Source organism: Anoplophora glabripennis, unplaced genomic scaffold (assembly GCF_000390285.2).
Source record: "Anoplophora glabripennis isolate ALB-LARVAE unplaced genomic scaffold, Agla_2.0 scaffold1050, whole genome shotgun sequence".
Lineage (NCBI taxonomy): Eukaryota > Metazoa > Arthropoda > Insecta > Coleoptera > Cerambycidae > Anoplophora > Anoplophora glabripennis.
Genome location: NW_019417126.1, coordinates 55,842 through 79,349, shown reverse-complemented (window position 1 = coordinate 79,349; position 23,508 = coordinate 55,842). Strand labels below are relative to the sequence as shown.

The 23,508-nt window shown below is 33.8% G+C and overlaps 1 protein-coding gene across 1 annotated transcript in view; it reads left to right on the top strand.

Moving 5' to 3' along the window:
• LOC108915676 (fatty acid synthase) overlaps positions 1 to 23,508 on the top strand; it is a 28,636-nt gene extending 5,128 nt beyond the window's left edge. The window contains exons 2-10 of the mRNA XM_018721774.2: positions 8,156 to 9,977; positions 10,041 to 10,689; positions 10,904 to 11,162; positions 11,221 to 11,764; positions 14,809 to 15,901; positions 15,956 to 16,253; positions 20,532 to 22,688; positions 22,746 to 22,985; positions 23,047 to 23,508. Coding sequence (XP_018577290.1) covers positions 8,177 to 9,977; positions 10,041 to 10,689; positions 10,904 to 11,162; positions 11,221 to 11,764; positions 14,809 to 15,901; positions 15,956 to 16,253; positions 20,532 to 22,688; positions 22,746 to 22,985; positions 23,047 to 23,160 — 7,155 coding nt within the window. The 5' untranslated portion in view covers positions 8,156 to 8,176 and the 3' untranslated portion in view covers positions 23,161 to 23,508. The remainder of the gene's footprint in view (positions 1 to 8,155; positions 9,978 to 10,040; positions 10,690 to 10,903; positions 11,163 to 11,220; positions 11,765 to 14,808; positions 15,902 to 15,955; positions 16,254 to 20,531; positions 22,689 to 22,745; positions 22,986 to 23,046) is intronic.

Below are 23,508 nucleotides of genomic sequence, written 5' to 3'. Positions count from 1 at the left end.
CATTTTGACTTTAAAATACATTTTAACTTCGTTTCTAATTAAAATAATATAGAAGCGATTAAAATGGTAGGTATCATCCATTCATTTGCAGATAATCTGTATATTAAAGATTCTGGTTGACTTTGGAATAGTCAATTGCGTTGTTTTTTTTTTCAAAAAGGGGGCGTTTTCAGCGATTTAAGAAAATAGTACCTTCTTTTTTGTGTAAGTGAAATTTTGCAGTATATACAAGACGCACACACGATAAAAATCCTAACCTCAACATAAGTCGTAAAATTTCACTGATTGTGAGAGAAATAGTAACTAACTCCCTCTACCGAATGGTCAAAAACTGTTCTTAGTAACTAGCGCCCTCTATCGGATGGTCAAAAACTAAGAACAATGACGTTTAAAGTACCCTCGAAAACTTACCTGTACAAAATTTAAATAGAATGTACTGTTTTTTAAATTACATTGTAATATTTCCTTGAGATATTGAAATTTTTCTTACCTTAATTTCTTATTCTGCTTAACTTCTTTGGATTTTACATCCTTCTTTCTTGCCTGGACGCCAGCTCACATGAACATATAATCGTACTGTAATTCAAATTTTTTTTTGTTCACTATGTTTAAAGAAAGCTTTTGTTTTAAAACAAATTAATTTAAAATATTATCAAATTTTAATCTAACATGAGTAGTCTCACCTCAGGGTAAGGTTCTGACAAGATTAGTAAACTAATTTTAAAATATTACACTGATTAATGAATTTAGATATCAAATTTTGAGAAGGCAAAGGCTCAAAAAAATTATATTTGAATTTTAATTGACTAGGTATTCTATTTCTTGTAAAAAAATTCTAATTTATTTAATGACTTGAATTCACTATATGTATATCCAATTAAATAAAATAATATGAATATCAAACACTTAATTTTATTTTTTTTTAATTTTACCAACATTCGATCAATAAAATTTTTTTAAACTCTACCTACGCCACGTCCTACTCCAACTTAATTAAATAACAATATCCAATTATATTTGGATTTCAATATTAAATCATTACATTTTTTTAATTTCGAATATACTTTATTATATTATACTTCTTTAAATTTTGTTTGTAATTCCTTTTTTTATAAAAATTTTAATTGATCATGTACTAATTTTATTTATTTAGTCTTTGCTTTCTCAATTTTCACTATTGACTACTTCTATTGATCACACTTATTCAACTTATAATTTTTTTTCTTTAAAGTCAATATTTACGAAAAATTTACCTTTCCCTTTGATATTTTAAAAATCTTTGGCTCGACTCATTCTATTACAACATATATGTTAAAATTTGATTTAAAAAAATCATCTGACGCCCTATATCTCAAAAACTCAATTTGGTACATGTCTTATTATCCACAAATTTTTTTACGCTCACTTTTGCGACACCCTGTATAACTATTTTTTACAGAATGACAGTCACTGAAAATTATGAAAATATAACATCGTTCTCAGAAATAAATTATCTTCAGTTATTTATGTGAAAAACGTATTTCCTCAGATATCAGATATATTGACCACCTTGTATGTATGTATGCATATAAACTGACCTTGTCATTGATCTCTTAATTGATTCATCGACGCAACGTCTGTTTCTTATCTGCTAGGTATTTTATATAATATCTAATGTACGAACTTAATTATTAATCATCCTACCTACATATATGTAATTATTTAGATAATTTCGCCTGAGAAACGTGGACTCGTAGTTTTTAAAATCATCTTCAACTTTGATAATTAAAATTGCACGTGATGTGGGCACTGAAAAAGCTGATAATAAAAGTAAAGCTTTAAAGGTTGAAACACAGAACTCTATAGCATAAGAGTCGAGCACCCCAATCTCAATGAAGCATGACGTTTTATCATATAAGGCCTTTTGTTAAATAATTATATCTATTGTGTAAAAATTTATCTCAATTTATTTATGAAGGAAATAACATTTTGCATGAGAGGTTGTCCATTTAACCTTTGTTAAAAACATTCTGGAAAACATAACATCGCGACACATGTAGTAACATACGTACATATACGTATGAAAACAAATATATTACTCAAATTCTTGTTTATGTTAGAATCGTTAAGCAATAAAGTATAGTAAAAACATAAGTTACAGCAAACAAAATTAACCACTAAAATGTTTACTGGAGGTTAGATATGTGCCTGGAGGGTACAGGTCACAGGTATAGTGCAGATGTACATACTTCATACTACCTGAATTTTCTTAAGGTGTTTTAGAGACAAGAAATCGCACTTTTAATAAGACAATGATAGAACAAGAAAATCCATATAAACTACATACGGGGTGTCCCTGAAAAGGATGGACAACGCTTGACCACTTACTTTTGCTGAAACTGATATGTTATTAGATTTAGGTTATAGTGAAGGAAATTGTTGTGCTACTGTTTGAACATATGGGTCAAAATCATGGAGGTGTAGAATTTGAGTTGGAGAGAATTTTCTTAACTAAAGCTTCTTCTCGTTTATCGAATATTATAATCGATAGTCATCTTCACGTTTTAATTAATTTTATTATTATTATTTTTAACTTTAATTCAATATGTTCTTAGTTTAATTTTGTTCCAACTAACATACCCAAAAAATCATTTCGGGAACGTTTCCATAATTCATTAAGGAAATTCATGTGACTAAAAAACACATTAAAATCAATTGAATTTAAGTAACTATATTCTGAACACTACTTAGACATAGTTTGCTTGAAGGATTCTTAACATGCTTTACAACAAATTGGAAAAAATCGTTATTTCTATTTAATTAAAAAGTTGTCCGGGGTAAAAGTTGTTATTTCGTGATCGCAATTCGCAACCATAAAATATCAAAATGTTTTTCAGTGCCAGATGGCGCTGCTATCGGTGTTCTGTTCATCTATTATCTATGGTTCTGTTTACGAAGTGTTCGTGAGCGGGTTGACGGCGTTTAATTGTTAGTGTGGATTAATAATTAAATTAAAGTGGTAAGTAAGTTTCTATTTGATATATGAATTGCGTACATCAATTCAGCATCATTACGAGAACGCTGTTGTAGTATGTGTTAGGTTAAAATTAATATATTAGTATCAATGTTATGATAAACAGTCGAGGCGACTACAACATAACCTAAAAAATATTTCGTTTGACATTGTGACAAAAAAAATCAAAGACAATAATGGCGGGAATATCATTCTTTCTCGGACTCGGACTATGACTGGCATTCCCGAAATGATGTACGTGTTCTCGAAATTACTGTAAATCTACTTTTTATTCCAAGTCAGAATTCTACCCAAATAATTTTTATGATATAAAAGATGACAATGATGATACAACACACTAGTTTGCCACTGTAAGTGATAACCTTGACCATCAAGTCATGCCGTTTGGGCTCATGTAAAGCCTGTTCTACAGAAAATATTAATCAATAGGCCGTATTTTGATACATTGTACATGTTTTCTGATGGACCTACCAGTCAATCCGTAATCAAAAGAACATTCACTTATGGCTGAAGACACTGATCAATCAAATCCAAATATCGACAGCTACCTGGACTTTTAGCGATCCGGGCCATGGAAAAATGCCAATGGACGGAATGGGTGGAGTGGTCAAACGCACGGCTGAAAAACAAGTTTTGATGGGCAGAGATATTAAAACTGCTGAATATTTTGTTAACCAGTTCTCAAATTCAACTTCAAATTTCCAGTTGTGACATTGAATCAATGAAAATGTTAATTCCGAAGGATGTTGATATGATATATTCATGAATATTACTAAAATCACGTGGAAAAAAGCAACTGCCTGTGTTGTGAAATTATTGTATGGTTGAAATCTTTAAGAATGGATCATAATGAATTTGAGACAAAGTCGGTGGCATCTACTGAATGTTTGGAAGACAATGAAGAAGTACCAAATGAACTTTTGAAATCAAAGACTACCTTCACAACAAATGTTTGCCAGGCATTGTATGGATCAAGCTCTTCTGATGACGAAGATTTACAGACATTATCTGCACGTCTGCAGAAATGTCAAAATAATATTAAATCTGGAGCTACTACCAGTATATCCCATAATCTTGACAAAGAGAATGTACATCCAAACTTAATACATCCTGGAACCTTTTCGCTTATTGATGTACCAACTGAAAACAAAAACAAATACAGATATGCTGCCATGGCCGACACAATAGTTGAGGAAGATGGCGAAGTGAAGGTTACTCTCTTAAAATCCCAAGATGCTGACGCTAAAACGTTTGTGGTTGATCATAAAGACGTTTCATATGTTTCCTTCGAACAAATAGTAAAAATTCTTCCTGAACCTAACTAATTGAAAATCAAAGGAAGTCGCCGATATTTTTTCACTGTTGTCGAAATATTTGAAAAGTAATTGAGTTTTTTTGTTACATACTACTGATTTGTTTATTTTTTTTTCAGAATTTATTTATGTCACTATGTTAGTAGGTACTATTAAAAAGTGTTACACTATTATGTAAGGTCTAATATTTTTTATAAGTTTAAATGGCAATTTATAAAGTTCCTACGTATAAAACAACAGTTGATCTCTTAGAAACAAAGATAATTACACTAGAAAACCTTATTAATTGTTATTTTGCAAGAAATAAAGTCTAATTTGATTAGTAAATAGGTGTATCATTTTAATATAAAAATGCACAATTAACACTGCCATCATTTCGGGAACACCACAGTCATTTCCGTAACATCTCGATCATTTCCGGGAACGCTAATAAATATATAGTTAATGACAATACATTACATTTTTTATAGATTAATTTAACATTGAATGAATGTGCCACTAAAGCCAAATACCAAATTAATGAAATAAGTAATTTAAAACTTGGAATCATAACAATAAATTAAATTTCCCATATGAAATTCATGTGTTAGTGAAATGAGCAACAAAAATGCACCACAAATATTACATTTAAATACATTAGGTGATTTTTCTCATGAATATTTAACAACTCTTGTTAATTTTAACTAAATTATTGGAATGAAACTACTTTTCGACTACGTCTAGTATTATTTTTAAAGTTTTAAAGAACGTTCCCGAAATGACTTGCTCGCACGTTTATCCATTACATTTGGTGATAAATTGGAAAATATATCATTTTGTGCGCTGTGTGGTTATAAACTAATAAATGATGACAATGCAACATTTGAACGTAAAAAATCCATTGTAAAACAACGTTCAACTTTTAATAATATGGGCAATGAAATTTTCCACCTTCATGATTTTGACCCATATGCTGAAAGATTTCCTAATCGAAGAATTCCAAATTACAAAACATTTGCTAATGCGGAAAGACGCCTTCGCGAAACAAGACGTTTTTTACCTGTAACATTAAATCCTGGATAACGTACGGCCGGAATTCCTCAAGTAAATACAAGGCGTTTAGCGTCGGAGATTGGCTTTCAAAAAGTTTCGTTAATAGAGTATTAAAAGACCAGTTATAACATGTTACTTTCCTAACAGGTGGATAGGTAGAGGAAATAATTCCCCTTTAAAATGGCCACCTCGATCCCCGGATCTAAACCCATGTAATTATTTCCTTTGAAAAGCGTTGAGGACCACAGTTTATAACTTTTCAGTAAATATAGGAAACAAATCATGGGAAAGAATACAACATGAAATTAATGTTATGAGAGGTAATGCATAATTATTGGATAAAATTCAATTTAATTTTCGAAGAACTATTACTTGTGTTTAAGAACAAGGAAGTCACTTTGAGCATTTACTGTAATATTATTTTAATGTGATTACAAAGACCAATTTAGGTTTATTTAAAATGTTAATGTTGACTTTCTTACATTATTAGTTGATATTGTTTATTTAAAATATTAATGTTGATTTTCATATTATTGATTGATAATACTAAGACTAAAAATGTATAGTTATTTTTTTTTAATGTGACATTTTTTCATTATTATTACCTGCTTTGAGGCTGCAGTTATAAATTATTTTTTACAAATCGGAATATTTGCCTATATTTAATGTATAAAAATGCCAATTTTACTTGAAATCTATAAACGATATCAAAATTTTGTAAGAGCAAAAAAATCTTCTAAAATAGTGCTTACTCTTAAAAATATAAATGCTCATCACAGGCGTACACACAAAAAAATTACGAAATAACCAGTGGCGCACAGGCACTAGAAAGAGAACATCCTGTATGTGTATCATCACCAAATTTTTTATTTACGTTGAGCTTATATAAGAAAATAAGTGTACCAAATTTGAAGTTCCTAAGAAAACTAGTTTTCAAATTATTTGAAAAAAACTAGGTATCATACACAATTTTCTATGTATTTAACAAGTGTGTAAAGTTCAAGAAATGTATATGTCTGTTTTCCTTATTCTGAATGTATTGTCAGCTTTAAACTGTCTCACACTATACCCTGCAGAAAAAAATTTTAGCTGATAATGTTATACAGGATGGTTTTCAAGTCTGTGTCGCAAATTCAGGATGAGGCTGCTCCTTGGACCATTTTAGAACGAAAAGTCCCCAAAAAGGTTTCTATGTACCAAAATTCAAAGGTATACAGATAAGATACAAGGTGTTGAAGTTTAAAAAACTTTTCATATTTTTTCAAGTTTCTATGAAGCTGAAACTTGGAATCATAGAAATTGAAAGTTCACTGAATGTAACATGTATTTATAAATATGTCGACCGAAAATCATTACTCCCAAATTAAAAAAAATGTTTTAAATACTACAAGAATCATTTCTTTTAAACTTTTGATGTATTTAAAATTGTATTTCAAACAAAAAAAAACATTTTTTTGTGGTTTTAGAAACATTTTTAATTTTAATTTATGCTTATATCGTCTTAAAAAAAAGAATAACTGGAAAATAACCTGTCCTTTCCAATTAAGTAAAAAATGCCTTTCTTTCTTAAGAAATTATTAAATGTACTTGTCCAATTCTCAAGATATTCGATGGTATCAACATTCTATGATTCCCAGTGTCCTCTTTGTATGATACTTTTTTTTTTTTATAAAAGCTTCGTCACCATGTATCTCAAGAACCAGTGACTTCATACTCTTAATATATTAAAGCTTTTTGGACTAAAATGATCTAAGAAGCAACCTCCTGAAATTATGATGTAAACCTTAAAAAAATCTGTATAAGTTCTTTGATACAAAATATCCAGGTAGATATGCTAAGGAAATAACTCCATAGCTATTAATAATTAATATAATTGTCAATTGTCTGAAATAAAGAAAAAAATGATTTACCCAAGTACCTACCTTCATTAAAAGCCCAGACATATTACGATTATAGCCAAGTATGAGTAACATGAGTCAAATTGTATCCTACACCATTATTAACACCACTTAACCAACTGCACGCTAATGATCCCAGCATGATTGATTAAACGTACCATCCCACACTATTCGGGAATATTTACATTTGCATATAGATATATTTGAAATTATGTTTTCATTTGCCAAATATTTGCCAAAGCTATACAAAGTGCACACCAAACTTGGACTATACAACAAGCGAATATTATTCGGTATGTGCTAGTTCGCTCAAAGGATGGTAAATAAAAACATCAAAGAAAACAAATTTCCCCAAATAACGCTACCAACACTTTAAGCAAGTTTGACGTATGTATGTTTCACGATTATTGACCGGACATCATGAGCAGACTTAGTAATTATCTATAGTAGAAATAAAAATAATCTAGGTGTCTATTATATTGCATGTTTTTAATTTTGAATGATTATTATGTACATAATTTTTGGAAAATTCAAGTAGGTAAAACACTTAGTAGAACCTAAGTTTAAAGAAAAAAATATTTCTACCTTTGTACAACACAAATTAGTCTAATATCAACAATACTCATTAATTCAACAATACATTATCCAATGTAATCAGATAATGACGGACCATATTTTGTTATAAACAATATTTAAAAATATGGCATGTGTCAAAAATACAAAAGAAATACTTTTGATTTGAAATAGCTTTATATACTTAATTTATTTATCCAGTTCAAATATTTCTAAAGTTGATGGGAATAACATATTAGGACCCATTTTAGCTCAATTAATAAAATATTAAGACTTCTTCTATACCATGCACATATCATATCAATAAAAATATTATTTACTTGCAGGACTAGACTATAGAGAACAAAATGCCTGCCAGAGCTCCAGAAACAACAAACGGCCTTATCGGAAGTGAGTTCAGCGATGACATCGTAATCAGTGGAATATCTGGCCGTCTTCCAGAGAGTAACTCCATCGAAGAATTCAAGCAACAACTCTTCGATGGTGTTGACCTGGTGACGGACGACGAAAGACGATGGCCTTCCGGTTTATATGGACTACCTACACGTACTGGAAAAATAAAAGACTTACAGTATTTCGACGCTACATTTTTCGGAGTGCACGCCAAGCAAGCACACGTGATGGATCCACAACTACGAATGCTTTTAGAACTTACACATGAAGCTCTGGTTGACGCGGGGGTAAATCCGAGCGCCGCAAAGGGCTCCAGGACTGGAGTATTCGTAGGAGTATCAGACAGTGAATCGTCAGAATTTTGGACACAGGATCCTGACCAAGTAAATGGATACGGACTGACGGGCTGCTGCCGGGCTATGTTTCCTAACAGAATATCTTATACTTTCGATTTTAATGGGCCAAGTTATGCAGTGGATACTGCTTGTTCAAGTAGTTTGTTTGCCTTTCAACAAGCGGTAACAGCCATAAAGACGGGACAGTGCGATGCTGCCATAGTGGCTGGTGTTAACTTGCTTCTTAAACCGACATCATCGTTACAGTTCCATCGTCTTAGCATGCTTAGTCCGCAAGGCATGTGCAAGGCATTTGACTCTTCCGGAAATGGATACGTTAGATCTGAGGCAGCTGTGGTGGTGTACCTCCAAAAAGCAAGTGTAGCTCGGCGAATTTACGCTACTATATTAGGCGCTAGAACTAATACTGATGGAAACAAAGAACAAGGAATCACATTCCCCTCTGGAGCCATGCAAAACAAACTAATTAGGGAAGTTTATGAAGAAATTGGTATTAAACCTCAAGACGTTTCTTATGTGGAAGCTCACGGAACTGGTACAAAGGTAGGCGATCCACAAGAAGTAAACTCGATTGCCGATTTCTTCTGTAAAAATCGTACGGATCCTCTGCTGATTGGTTCAGTAAAAAGCAATATGGGACACTCAGAGCCAGCTTCTGGATTATGTTCGTTAGCTAAAATAGTAATTGCAATGGAGGCAGGGATGATTCCGCAAAATCTCCATTTCGAATCACCCAATCAAGATATCCCAGCGTTAAACGATGGTCGTCTCAAAGTCGTTTCCAAGAACGAGCCCTGGAACGGAGGAATAGTTGGTATTAACTCTTTTGGTTTTGGAGGAGCCAATGCCCATATTGTACTAAGATCTAACCCCAAACCTAAAATACAATGGCCTACCGGTCCGATTCCTCGAGTTGTAGGAGTTTCAGGACGAACTGAAGAGGCAGTCAATAATTTTTTGAGTAAAATCGAACAAAACAAAACTGACGAGGAATTTTTTGCCCTTATAGACGAAATTCATAGCAAAAATATCCCAGGACATGCGTATCGTGGTTATGCAGTTTTCAATGACCCGTCGGTGCGTGAAGTAACTCAGGTTCCCGGAGACAAGAGACCTATTGCTTTTGTATTCTCCGGGATGGGTTCTCAATGGCCAGGAATGGCAAAAGATCTGATGCAATTAGACGCTTTTAGAAATTCTATCAGGAAATGTTCTGATGCTTTAAAACCTCGAGGTGTAAATCTAGAAGATATAATCATCAACGGCACTGACAGTACTTTTGATAATGTTCTTAACTCATTTATATCGATCGCTGCTATGCAAGTTGCATTAACAGATGTATTGAAGTCCGTGGGAATTGAACCAGATGTAATCGTAGGTCATTCTGTAGGAGAAGTTGGTAAGTAATCAATAAATCGTACAACGTTGAACCTAATCATGAATAATTTTAATCTTATTACAGGGTGTGCCTATGCTGATGCAACGTTAACTGGTGAACAAGCCGTTCTAGCCGCATACTCAAGAGGTCGTGCGATTCTAGAAAGCAAATTAGCTCCAGGTGCAATGGCGGCAGTTGGTTTATCATGGGACGAAGTAAAAAAGAGGTGCCCGCCTGAAATTTACCCCGCTTGTCATAACAGCGAAGACAGCGTGACCATTTCGGGTCCCCCCGCATCAATTGAAAAGTTTGTCGAACAGCTTCAGTCAGAAAATATATTCGCCAAAGCTGTAAAAAGTTCCGGTACGGCTTTCCACAGTAAATACATTGCCGATGCAGGTCCTAGGCTACGTAAAGCTTTAGAAGAAATTATATCTAATCCCAAACCTAGGTCGCCTAAGTGGATTTCCTCGTCTATTCCCGAATCCGCTTGGGGCACTGCGCTTGCCGAGCACAGCTCAGCTGCCTACCATGTAAACAACCTGTTGTCACCTGTACTGTTCCACGAAGCTTTGAAACATATACCAGAGAATGCAATCGTCATCGAAATTGCGCCTACAGGACTTCTTCAAGCAATCCTCAAAAGAGCTTTAGGGCCTAAGAGTACCAATATTAGTCTTGTCAAACGTGGCCATCCTGACAACATTGAGTTCCTGTTATCGGCTCTTGGAAAGTAAGTATTTCTTTCATGATCGGTAAAACCATAAAAAATCAAATAAGAGGTGTCTTTCTCTATAATTGTCCACAACTGTCAGAGCCATCTATTGGTCTGCAGTGGAACTACATGTCTAAGCTCAGAAAACTGATAATAGATGGCTCTCTTTTGTAATGTATTAGGCGGTAAATTCAAAATTAGCAAATATTTTAAAATTTTTTATAATTTAAAGGATATACAATGCTGGGGCTCAACCTAGCTTTGGAAATCTGTTCCATCCGGTCAGTTTTCCGGTGGGCAAAGGCACTCCTATGATAAATTCAATGATTGAATGGGATCATTCCATCGAATGGTCCGTTGCAAACTTTTCTGGGAAGGGATCTCGTTCGGGAGAATTGGTCGTGGATATTGACTTAAGTAAAGAGTCTGACCAGTTTTTAGCCGGTCATGCCATTGATGGTCGTGTCCTATTTCCAGCAACCGGGTATCTTGTAAGTTTTTTTGTAGTAACATACGAATAATAAAAATAATTTAAACTTTATTTAATAGACATTAGTTTGGAAGACTTTCGCTAAGCTAAGAAATGAGGACTTTGAACAATTGCCAGTTATACTTGAGGATGTACAGTTCCATCGCGCTACGATAATGCCGAAAGAAGGTTCTGTAAAGTTTCTTATTAACATATTTGAAGGAAGTGGGGAATTTGAATTATGCGAAGGAGGTTCTGTCGCGGTATCCGGTAGAATATCTGTACCGGAAGATGTTTCTAAGGAAGTGTTAAATCTTCCCACGCCTCGAGTTCCATCTGAAAAGGATGTCCTCTCTCTAGATGCTGCGGATATTTACAAAGAACTACGTCTACGAGGGTATGATTACGAAGGTATATTCCGTGGTATAGCTGGATCAGACAACAGAGGCATTAGTGGACATTTAAAGTGGGAAAACAACTGGATTAGTTTCATTGACACTATGTTGCAATTCTCCATCCTTGGACAAAGTACAAGGGAGCTTTATCTGCCGACAAGATTGCAGAGGGCAGTGATAAATCCGAAGGAACATTTAAGTCACATTCAGAGCCTTAAGGAGGGTGCAAGTAAGTAGCCATAATTGTTTTTAATACACATATTCCATTATTAATGGAGTAAAGGTAGCTTAAAAATATGCATTATTTCGGAATAATTAGCAGAGCCTTGGATTTTCATAAAACCTTTTGCAATCGCCTTGAAGTGGCTTATAGAAAAAAGTTATAAACTTATATTTGTACACTAATTGTTATTTAATTGATTAAACAAAAAAGAAAATGCTTTTTCAAAGATTATTTTAAATAAATCGAAAAATTTCAAACCAATTTTAATTTAATTAATATTATATGGGATTTCGAGGCCATTGAATAAGAATATAATGGTAAAAAATAAAAATTCAAAATGGCTGATCCAATATGGCTGACTTTTTTAAACAATTTATTAAAAAATGACGATTTTCAAAGCAATTTTAATCAAATTGATATTACTGGGGTTTTTGAAGTCGCTGAGAAAGAATATTATATCAGAAAATAAAAATTCAAAATGGCTGATCCAATATGGCCGACTTTTAAAAAAATTATTTAAAAATTTCAAATTTGAAAGTAAATTTAGTTAAATTGACATAGGGGTTTTTGAGGTCACTGAAGAAGAATATTATATCAGAAAATGAAAATTCATAATGGTTGATCCAATATGGCCGACTTTTTAAAAAATTTTTTTAAAATTACAAATTTCAAAGTAAATTTAGTTAAATTGACATTATAGGGGTTTTTGAGATCTCTGAACCAGAATATATCAGAATATGAAATTTCAAAATGGCTGATCCAATATGGCCGACTTTTTTAAAAAAATTATTTAAAAATTACAAATTTCGAAGTAAATTTACTTAAATTGACATTATAGGGATTTTTGAGATCTCTGAACAAGAATATTATATCAGAATATGAAATTTCAAAATGGCTGATCGGGCTGATCCAATATGGACGACTTTTTTTAAAAATTTATTTAAAAATTACAAATTTCAAAGTAAATTTAGTTAAATTGACATTATAGGGGTGTTTGAGGTCTCTGAACAAGAATATTATATCAGAAAATGAAAGTTCAAAATGGCTGATCCAATATGGCCGACTTTTTTAAACAATTTATTTAAAAGTTACATTTTCAAAGCAATTTTACTCATATTGATATTTTTAGGATTTTTCAGATCATTGAACAAATATAAAATGAAATCAATTCGTTAGATTTTAAAGAAATTTGTGTTCTGCAAAAAGTCCATATATGGGATTCTTAATTAACAAATTTATGAATTATGAAAAAGTATTTGCATATTAAAAATAGAAATATAAAAAAATAACAATATTAAATTTTCATGCTCTTGAATCATTGTTAAGTTCTGGCAATTGGTCTGAATCTCGTTCTTCTTCGGAAAATGCCTGGTAATTGAGACAATCAGTTCCGGAACAATTAGAGCATGCTATGGTGCAAAGTAGACCCGCCTTCCGGCAACCGCAATTATTAGCACATCCACTTTATCATTCGCAAAAAATCATTTTGAGAAGTTCACTTGAGTCATAGAAGTTAGAGTCATACCCGAATCCTCTAGTTTCCAACCCCAGTATTCTGCTTGCAATTTTTTGGTCAAGCCAAGCCTGCACTTGGTAATATACCCTTTTGAAATGCAGTATCAATGTCTTCATTTAGTTTCTGAAAAAATATCAATGGTTTCTTGCAAATATCTCTTTCCCTCGCACATTTTAGCAAACTTCACTTTGCTTTCCCAAAACATGATTTAGTGTCGGATCCAGTAAAAGCATGAATAAATAAAATTCGTATTTTATACAATATTATAGTAACACCAATTTTTTTTTTCGTTGATTATACTTTTTTTAAGATCATAGTTTGAAAATATATTGGTTAAACAAGCAAAAAGATTTTTTTTTTAACTTTATTAAAGTTTATTTAACAAATTTCATCATTTTAGAAAAATATTTTTTTTTAAATTAGAAATTCAGCGTTTTAAATAAAACAAAATGGACCATCTTAAAGTACAGTTTTCAAGCTTCAAAAAATGCTCTTGTAAAGTTGCAACATCATATTTTGAACTAAAGTTATCGGACTTTGAAACGTGACCTAAAAAATCAAATTTGCCTTTTTTTAAAAATTATTGAATATGTCAAGCGTTGTATTTTTCAAATTAAAATTTTAAGATTTTTTTTATATCACTCGCAATTTTAAATGCTATTTCAAGAGTAATCTTTGAAAATTTTAGATTTTTATCTTAAAAATTAAATAAATGGCAGATCTTTAATTAATTTTGTAGAAAATTCTACCGTTACGTAACTTTATATACACACTATTTCTGTAAATATTTTTTTCGATTTTAAAATCATGATAACTTGTTAGCTACAAGATTCCTCTTTCATTTAAATTTTTGTGGATTTAATTTGATCAAATAGATCAAAAGTTATAACAAATTTAGTGGATAGCGCGCGAAGACGCGCTCTCCTCCAGTCTTGCACGCAAGTGCCGACGCTTTGCATTTTCGTACGATTTAAAAAAAATTCTACAACCCACAGTTTTCATTTTAGAAAATAACTTTATATACATTTTTCATGTAAAATTTCCTGTACGTTCGATTGGCACAATTAGTTTAAAAAAAATTAATTTGTTAAGATATACAATAACCAATGGAATTTTTCAACTAATTTGTTAAATAAATAATCAAGCGTACACTCTACGGTTGCTAACTTTTTATATGTTGTTCCTAACACCCTCACAAGTGTGTCTTCAAAAGTTACCCGATCTGCAAATTTTTCCAAAGTCAAAATCTTATTTTACTCCACTATATTTGCTCTTGTATTTTTACTCTATTGTAAACATATGCCCACAGACAAGATTACCAGTTGTTTAGTAGAAACCGCTGGTCTAATTCAACGCTTGGGGAGAAGTTGTTTCCTGCAATATCAACAGTTGGGAATCTTGTCTACAGTTAGATATCTTTTGCATAGTTAGATTTCTGGTATCGAGGAACATTGTATGACTTCATTGGATTGGATTTTTTAGAAAATTTACTTAGTCATAATTGTTTAACTTAGATTGTCTTAATTTTTTGCAGCTGTTCCTGTTCACATGTACCGCAACATAGGTGTTATTAAATCCGCAGGAATAGAGCTCCGAGGGATGAAAGCTAGTTTAGCGCCTCGTCGTCAACAAGCGCAAGCGCCGCCAAAACTAGAAAAATATCAATTCACGCCTTATCAAAATAACCAGCCACTTTCCGAAGATCCAGAGAAAAGTAAAATTCATGCTCTGACTGCTATCCTCCAAATTGTATTAGAAAATAGCTCGGGGGCTTTGAAGCTTAAAGTTGCAGAAATCGGGAACGACAGACCCATTGAATCCGTTCTGGCACCAACCATTACGTCAATACTCGAAAAAGAACCTATGCTTTCCGTTGAATCTACTGTTGTTACACAAGGTCCAGTCGACACTGCTGCTTTGGAAGCCGTGGATATCAAACATGCCGTTCGTGATATACTGACAGGTCCTGTCGGTCAGGACCTTCACTTGGTGGTCGGTAGTGATCTTTTACTGTACAATAAGAAGATTGTTATAGACAATGCCGTAGCGTCTCTTAAAACCGGAGGGTTTATACTGCTAGAAGAAGCTAAAGGTCCTGTGGAACCAAACAAGTTTGGGTCTTCCGGCTTGGAAGTAATAAGTACTCAAGTAACCAGTACAAAAACGTACATTCTCTTGAGACAACCCGTTCCTATACCCTCGAATCCGAGCGTATTACAAATAACAGAGAAGAACTTCGCTTGGGTTGGGCCCCTAAAGGAGTTGATGAAGTTGGCCGAAACTGACGGAAGGAAGATTTATTTATACGTTCAAAACGAGGAACTTACAGGTCTCGTCGGTATGGTTAACTGCTTAAAACAAGAGCCCGGTGGTTCGGGTATAAGAGCGTTCTTTATCCAAGACAGTAACGCACCCAAGTTTTCCATTAATGCTTACGAGAGTCAACTTAGGAAGGATCTCGTTCACAACGTCTTTAAAAAGAAAGTCTGGGGATCTTTCCGCCATCTGCTTCTAGACCAGTTTAACGACAGCGGAAATTTGCAAGTCGAGCATGCCTACATCAACACCCTGACTCGGGGGGATCTATCCAGCCTCCATTGGATTGAAGGACCTTTGGGATATTACAAGTAATTATATTTACCGACATTGGTTAACTTTGTGTTAATTTTTCTATATTGCAGGGGAGATGCTCCAAACACCGAACTGTGCCACGTTTACTACGCGCCTCTTAACTTCCGCGACATCATGTTAGCCACTGGAAAACTCCCGCCAGACGCGCTTCCCGGAGATCTTGCCGGACAGGATTGCATTCTTGGATTGGAATTTTCAGGGCGCGATTCCAGAGGAAAACGGGTCATGGGTATGGTAGCAGCTAAAAGCTTGGCCACCACCGTCCTAGCCGACCCGGGCTTTCTGTGGGAAGTTCCTGAGAAATGGAGTTTGGAGGAAGCCGCGACTATCCCAGTCGTTTACGGAACTGTAAGTTACATAAGATTAATTAACGGCACTTTGAGTCGCGATTTTGGTTTTAACCCTCGTTTGACGATGTTAAATTTGGTCAAATATGTAAATTGGTGGAATACTAAATTATCTCTTTCTTAATGCCGAAGATATCGACGGCGGCACGCTGGTCGTCAAAGCAAACCTGTATTGGTTCACTAGGTCCTAAATAATTTTTTGCACGGTATCCTATTAGTTTGGTGTCGAACGCTGTTTACATCGCTTCGCAAATAGTCGAGCCGATTTTTGCTGAAAGCGTCGAAACAAACTCAAGAGTTTAAAATCAAAGATTTACACGTACAAAGTCAACGTATTATTTTAAATATACATGAATATTTGAAAAGGGAAAATAGTGAACAATGTGTTAAAGAAATAAGGAAACGGATTAGCGAATTAACTAATATATCAGAAAAACTACAAATTATTGTGTAATTAAAGATGTTATTAATCACGGTACAAAGAGGAAACGGAAAAATACAAAATTAAAGAATATTGACGATTTTACCAGAGATGTAATACGGCGCACAATTAATAATATGTATAAAGAAAATACGAGCGATTATCCTGATTATAATTATAAATCTTTAGATATGTTACGACATGTTTTATTACAATGCAGTTTTAAACATAAAAAACTTGAGAATCGTATGGTAATTATGTAATCACGACGTATAGTTGCACTTCGGGAAGATTATTTACAAAAATTCGAGAATATCGTCGACTAAATAGGAAGGTAGCTCATAATATAGTATATTTAGACGAAACAGGGCAAAATTTTTCTGGACGCCTATGGATTCTGTAGAGTTTATGAGTTAAATGTTTTTATGTGGTTCCAACTGATATCGTAACGACTATACTTGTTAAGAGCCTACATACCTGTTAATTGTCCGTTAAAACCCAGTAAACCCGTTAATTACTCATTAACCATTAACAGTCCCTATATACACTGTTATTTGAATATAAAAAAACTCATAACACAGTTGTTTAATCTCTTATCAGACGGCTATAAAAACATTTCACTAAATGGGCTAATTTTGGGATTTTTACTGCGGTTGTAAACGTGACCAACAATTTTCAAGAATTCAGCATTGGAATTCTACCTGCCCAGGCACTTTTCTCGCTTCTTAAAGAGCACTGTTTTTACAATTAATAGATCTTTCAAATTAACAATAAAAAATTGATGACTCATCACTAACAAACAAATTACTGTTAAGAATTGAATGTGACGACAATATGTTTGTAGTCATCATTCAAAATTGACGTGTCTCTTTTCCAAAAAAATATTACTACTGTTTTCTTGAATTCCTTTCATAATTTGGCTGTTTATTGTACAAAAGTGCAAGATATACGAATGCAGATTATCACATTTTTTAAATTGCTAAGAATTTGTAAATATCTAAATTAAACGTAACTTTTTTTAAAATAAAAACTTATTATTCTAGTTCAAATTAAAGTGCTAAATATAGGTCGGTATTACACTTGGTAGGATGTTATGGCAATATTTATATATACAGGGTTTCGATTCGATTTGATTCGTATTCGATTTATATATAAATCGAAAGCTGAAGATACTACACGTGAAATGGTAACCATTGGCACAAACATGCCTTATCTGAAAGTTGATAGTTTCTGAAATACAGGGTGTTGAATGTTAAAATTTTAAATGCTTTTTTGCAATTATCCTGAAAATATGTAGGTTAGGAACTTGAAAATTTGTGAAACTATATTTTTTTAAGCGACGAATAAGATGTTGCAATTTCAGCGTTGCTCATAGAGCAAATTTAGTTAATAACTTTTTACCCTGTATGTCTAACATGAAACTTGATTCAAAACCCGAAAGAGCAATAATTTTTCCATTAATTATGTAAGTCTTGTTTCATTTCGGTATCTCGATCCTTTTTCTGTTGTAACAGGGTTCATAGTTCAAAAGTAATAAAGAATTCCCTGACTTTTCCAGGTTTTCCCTGACTTATAAAAAAAATCACTTGTAGTTCATTTTTACATACTAATTGGTATTTATGCATTAAATTTTTTCTCGACCGGACTTCTTAATCTTTTTTATACCCTAACAACCTCTTATAAAGGTTTCAAAAAGTTTTCTCTTTCAAGAACCCAGAGCCGGTTTTCACAAAATTTCCAGTTGCAAACATTAAATTCCCTGACTTTCATGAATATTTTTCAAATTCCCTGACTATTCCCTGTTTTTTATGAAGAATAACAAATTCCCTGACTTTTCCCGGTATTCCCGGTTTTCCCGGCCGCCGCTATGAACCCTGTGTAATGACTTTTCTATTAATTGTTTTATTGTGAACATATGGTCTTGTATGTTTCTGCCTTTTCAAACCCACTCTGTGATTCTTCTAATGTATTCTCTACTATTGGTTTTATTTTTGTTAATAATCTTCTCATATATTTTCATGGCTGTACTTAACAAAGTTATACCTCTGTAGTTATTGCAATCTTGTTTGTCTCCTTTTTTTTGTACTATTAACGCTCTCCTTCAGTCGTTAGGAATTTGTTCTTTAATGCATGCCCTATTATATATCTCCAAAAGTATTTCCAATCCTCTGCTCCATGTTTTTAAGCATTTCCATTGTTAGTTTATCATAACCTGTCGCCTTCCCGTTTTTAAGTTCTCGCATTACATCTTTTAGTTCATTTAAAGTTATATTTCCTTCTTCTTTGTATTGTTCTATTCTATCATGTCGTAAGTCTTTATCCTTTGTTTCTCCCTCGTCTCCTAACAATTCTTGAAAATACTCTTTCCATCTGTTCATTATTTCCTTATCTTCTGTGATTATGTCTCCATTTTTATTCTTTATTCGGTTTGTATCATATGTCTTCTCTGTTCTCAACGATTTTAATGTTTTGTAGAATAACTTTTGGTTTGCCTTACTGTCACTTCATTTTTTCAATGGCAATATTTAATAAACAATAAGTAAAAGTCAGAAGTCATTTTTGCACATTAACGCCATCTTACTGAACTACATTCTGCAGTTTCGTTCATGATCAAATTATTAAAAAGTCATTTTTATTTTAAAAAAGAACTATTTGTATTTCTTTTCTTTGTAAAGACTGTTACATATGTATTTAGCTTCTCATGAACTATATTTATGTGAAAAAATTTATTTAAAACTGAAAAGTGGAGATTTACATCGTCTTAAACTTTTTTTTTAAGTAATTCTATACTTTTTAAATAAAATATTATTTAAGCATCCAGTAATATACTCATTAATGTTAAATTATTTATAGATGTAAAATTCCCATCTCGTTTTATTTTTTCTGTAAACTCGGATGTCCTTTAAATAATATTTCAGTTTTTGATTTACCTTATGCAATTACGACGAATAATAATTACATAACTGCCAAACTGTTACTAATATGTGTTCACAGATGGGGTAGAAAAGAGAAAAACTTATTTAATTTTGTGAAAAAAGTAATCTTCGGTAAAAAATTGTGCTTTTGTTCAAATGTACAGAGATGTAGTTTCTTTTTTTTAAGTGATCTCAATGTAGGGTAGATATGATTAGAAATATTAATTTATTAATACACTATACAATTTAATAAATACATAAATAGCCAATATTTTTCCTATATTTAATATCTACAGGATGTTCCAGATTGTGTACCACTGGTATCAACGATAAAATTTATAGTATGGTAAATGATTCTGTTTCTGAAAAATCAAATAGGCCTTTTCATGAACAAAACGATTATTTTCGAAACACCTAGATAACGTAACTTTTTTGCAAAAGATATCAAAAGATTTCATTATGAAGTGTTGTTTATTTAGAATTAAAATATTTTACCATGTTCCAAACTTGGAAGAAATTCACATACTTTAATTCTTTCAGTTTTTCTATTCCTGAAATATAGTGCCGTTTTTGTGTTAAGAGATCAGAAATCAATTTTGATTTGCAAATCAATGATTTACTAAATAACATCAAAACAGTCCGATTACGTTCAAATTTTTGGTTGGACATAAATTTTAAGTGTGAATAACTTTTCTAAGTAATTTTATTCAAAAAATCAACTGATATTTGACTAACTTTAATAAATAAATACATTTTAATATTCTCTTAAAAAAAAAAACTTTCTGACTAAATAATCCTCTAACATTGATAAAATACTTCATTTAATCACAAATTCCACATTTTTTAGTCCTGTTTTTGAAGATTGCGATTAAATTATCTCATCCATTATCAATGCACTTCGTAGTTATGGCTAATAATCAATTTTATTTTTTTTTTTTTTCAGAGTTACTATGCATTAGTAGTCAGAGGTGGAATGAAACCGGGTGAATCGGTTCTTATCCATGCAGGAACAGGTGGTGTAGGGCAGGCATCAATCTCTATTGCCCTTCACATGGGATGTACGGTATTTACCACCGTCAGCAGTCAAGTGAAACGTGATTTTCTGAAGAAAACATTCCCTCAATTAAAAGATGAAAATATAGGGAACTCGCGTGACACTAGCTTTGAACAGCTAGTCTTATCCCAAACCAATGGAAAAGGTGTGGATTTAGTCCTCAACTCATTAGCAGCTCACCAATTGCAAGCATCGGTGAGATGTTTAGCTATTGGTGGTCGTTTCCTTGAAATAGGAAAGGTAGACCTCTCGAATAACTCACCATTGGGTATGAGTGTATTCCTTAAAAATACCACATTCCACGGCATCTTACTTGATGCATTGTTCGACACGGACAGTCCAGAAAAAAGAAAAGTTATGAACTTGGTCAGTCAAGGTATCGCGAGTGGAGCTGTCAGACCTTTACCGAAAACCGTTTATAACGAACACCAGATAGAGCAAGCATTCCGTTACATGGCATCCGGCAAACATATTGGAAAAGTACTCCTAAAAATACGAGATGAAGAAAGTCGTAAGACCCAACGCCCGACACCAAAAACTGTCAACGCCATACCACGTACTTACATGGACCCTGAAAAGAGTTACGTTTTAGTAGGAGGTCTGGGAGGATTTGGTTTGGAACTAGCTAATTGGTTAATAACGAGAGGCGCTAAAAATCTAGTTCTCACCTCGAGGAGTGGTATCAAAACCGGTTACCAATCTCTCTGCATCAGGCGCTGGAGAGAACAAGGGGTCTCAGTGCTTGTTTCCACGGCTGATGCAACAAGCGAGAAAGGGGCAAGGAGACTTCTGGAACAAGCCAACGAATTAGGACCAATTGGCGGTATCTTCAATTTGGCCGTAGTTTTACGAGATGCTATGATGGAAAATCAAAGCGAAGGAGATTTCAAAACGGTCAGCAGACCTAAAGTTGACGGCAGCAAACAACTAGATGCTGCCTCCAGGGTACTAGCCCCACATCTAGATTACTTTGTCAACTTCTCGTCCGTATCGTGTGGTAGAGGTAACGCCGGTCAAGCCAACTACGGTCTGGCTAATTCTGCCATGGAAAGAATCGCTGAAGCCAGACAAGCTGCTGGACTACCAGGCGTGGCTATCCAGTGGGGAGCCATCGGAGACGTAGGTTTAATTCTCGAAACAATGGGCGGAAACGACACGGAAGTAGGAGGCACCTTACCACAGAGAATGTCCTCATGTCTGGCCACCATGGACGTATTTTTACAGCAGCCGAATGCTGTCGTTGCCAGTATGGTCCTAGCGGAGAAACGCAAAGGGGCCGGCGGCGGCACTCAGGTTAGTTTGACAGACGCGGTGGCGAATATCCTCGGCATTAAGGATGCTTCTACTGTCGCAGCTTCGGCTACCCTTGCGGATTTGGGTATGGACTCCCTTATGGGAGCAGAAATCAAGCAGACCTTAGAACGTAATTATGATTTAGTGTTGAGCGCGCAAGAAATTAGGGCACTTACTTTCGGCCGTTTGGTTGAACTTGCCAGCGGTGGAAGTGGCACCGCTCCTGCTCCCGCAGAAACTGCTTTAGATCCGAAAGACAATAACGTCGCGTATGACACAACTGGAGAGATTATACCTTCAAAAACAGTTGTTCAACTAACGAGTAAATCAACGGACAGTAAGAAACCTCCCGTATTTGTGCTACACCCTATTGAAGGAGTGGTGAAAGCACTAGAGACTCTAGCGAAGAATATAGACGTACCCGTCTACGGTCTTCAATGTACTTCTAATACACCGCTTGATAGTATCGCCGATCTTGCCAAGTTCTACATAACTCAGATCAAAACCGTGCAACCCAAGGGTCCTTACACTTTAATCGGTTATTCGTTTGGAGCGTGCGTTGCTTTCGAAATGGGCGTGTGGTTGGAAAGAAGTAAAGAAGCTGCGACACTTTTACTTTTGGACGGGTCCCCGTCTTACGTCGCCACCCATACTGGAAAGGCGAGAAGCAAGATACAAGGAAATACCGCTATTGAACAAAGCGAAGTTCTATTGTTCTTTATTTTGCAGTTCAAGGAAGTAGATCAACAAAAGGTAAATAACCTTTGAAATTGTACGAAATCAATTATCTATATTTTTTTTAATTTGCAGACCATGGCAGAATTTACAGCTTTAACGAGTTGGGAGGAAAGGCTTTCTAGGGCGGTACAAATCTTATCCGAGGCCATTCCTTATCCAGCCGAACAAATTGCAGCGGCAGCTACCAGTTTCTACGGGAAATTAAGAGCCGCGGACTCGTATAAACCGTCGGGAAAATTCAGTGGAAGAGTAACGTTAGTAAAGGCTATCGACAATTACGTGCAACTTGGTGAAGATTATGGTTTATCCGAGGTAGGGTATTTGTAAAATAATATTTCTTCCTAAATTAATCGTTTTCGTTTCTCTCTTACAGATATGCAAGCAGAAAGTGAAGATAGAAGCTTTGGAGGGGAATCATCGAAGTATATTAAGTGGAAGTAGTGTAGAAAAAATCGCAAATATCCTTCACAGCCTTATTAGGGTATAGATAAACTGGCACTATAGGCTATTTATTTACACGAGTGCATTCCACGTCATCACATCAAATTTTTTTTAATTTAGGGGTCCAAATATTTTGCATCTCATTTTTTGTTATTTATATGTAAATATGAAGTAATTTCAGTTTTAGTAAATTTATTTATTTTTTTAAGTATGATTAAGTTATTTATAGAATTGAATTTTTATATGTTGATACGTTCAACCAAAGATTTGGTTATTCATTTGTTTGTAGCTCTGATGATGGGACGGCGTTTGTTGCTTGACGTATGTTTCATCGTGACAGTTAATGTAATGGTTGTATATACAATACTTAAAGAATAAAACATATTTATTATTA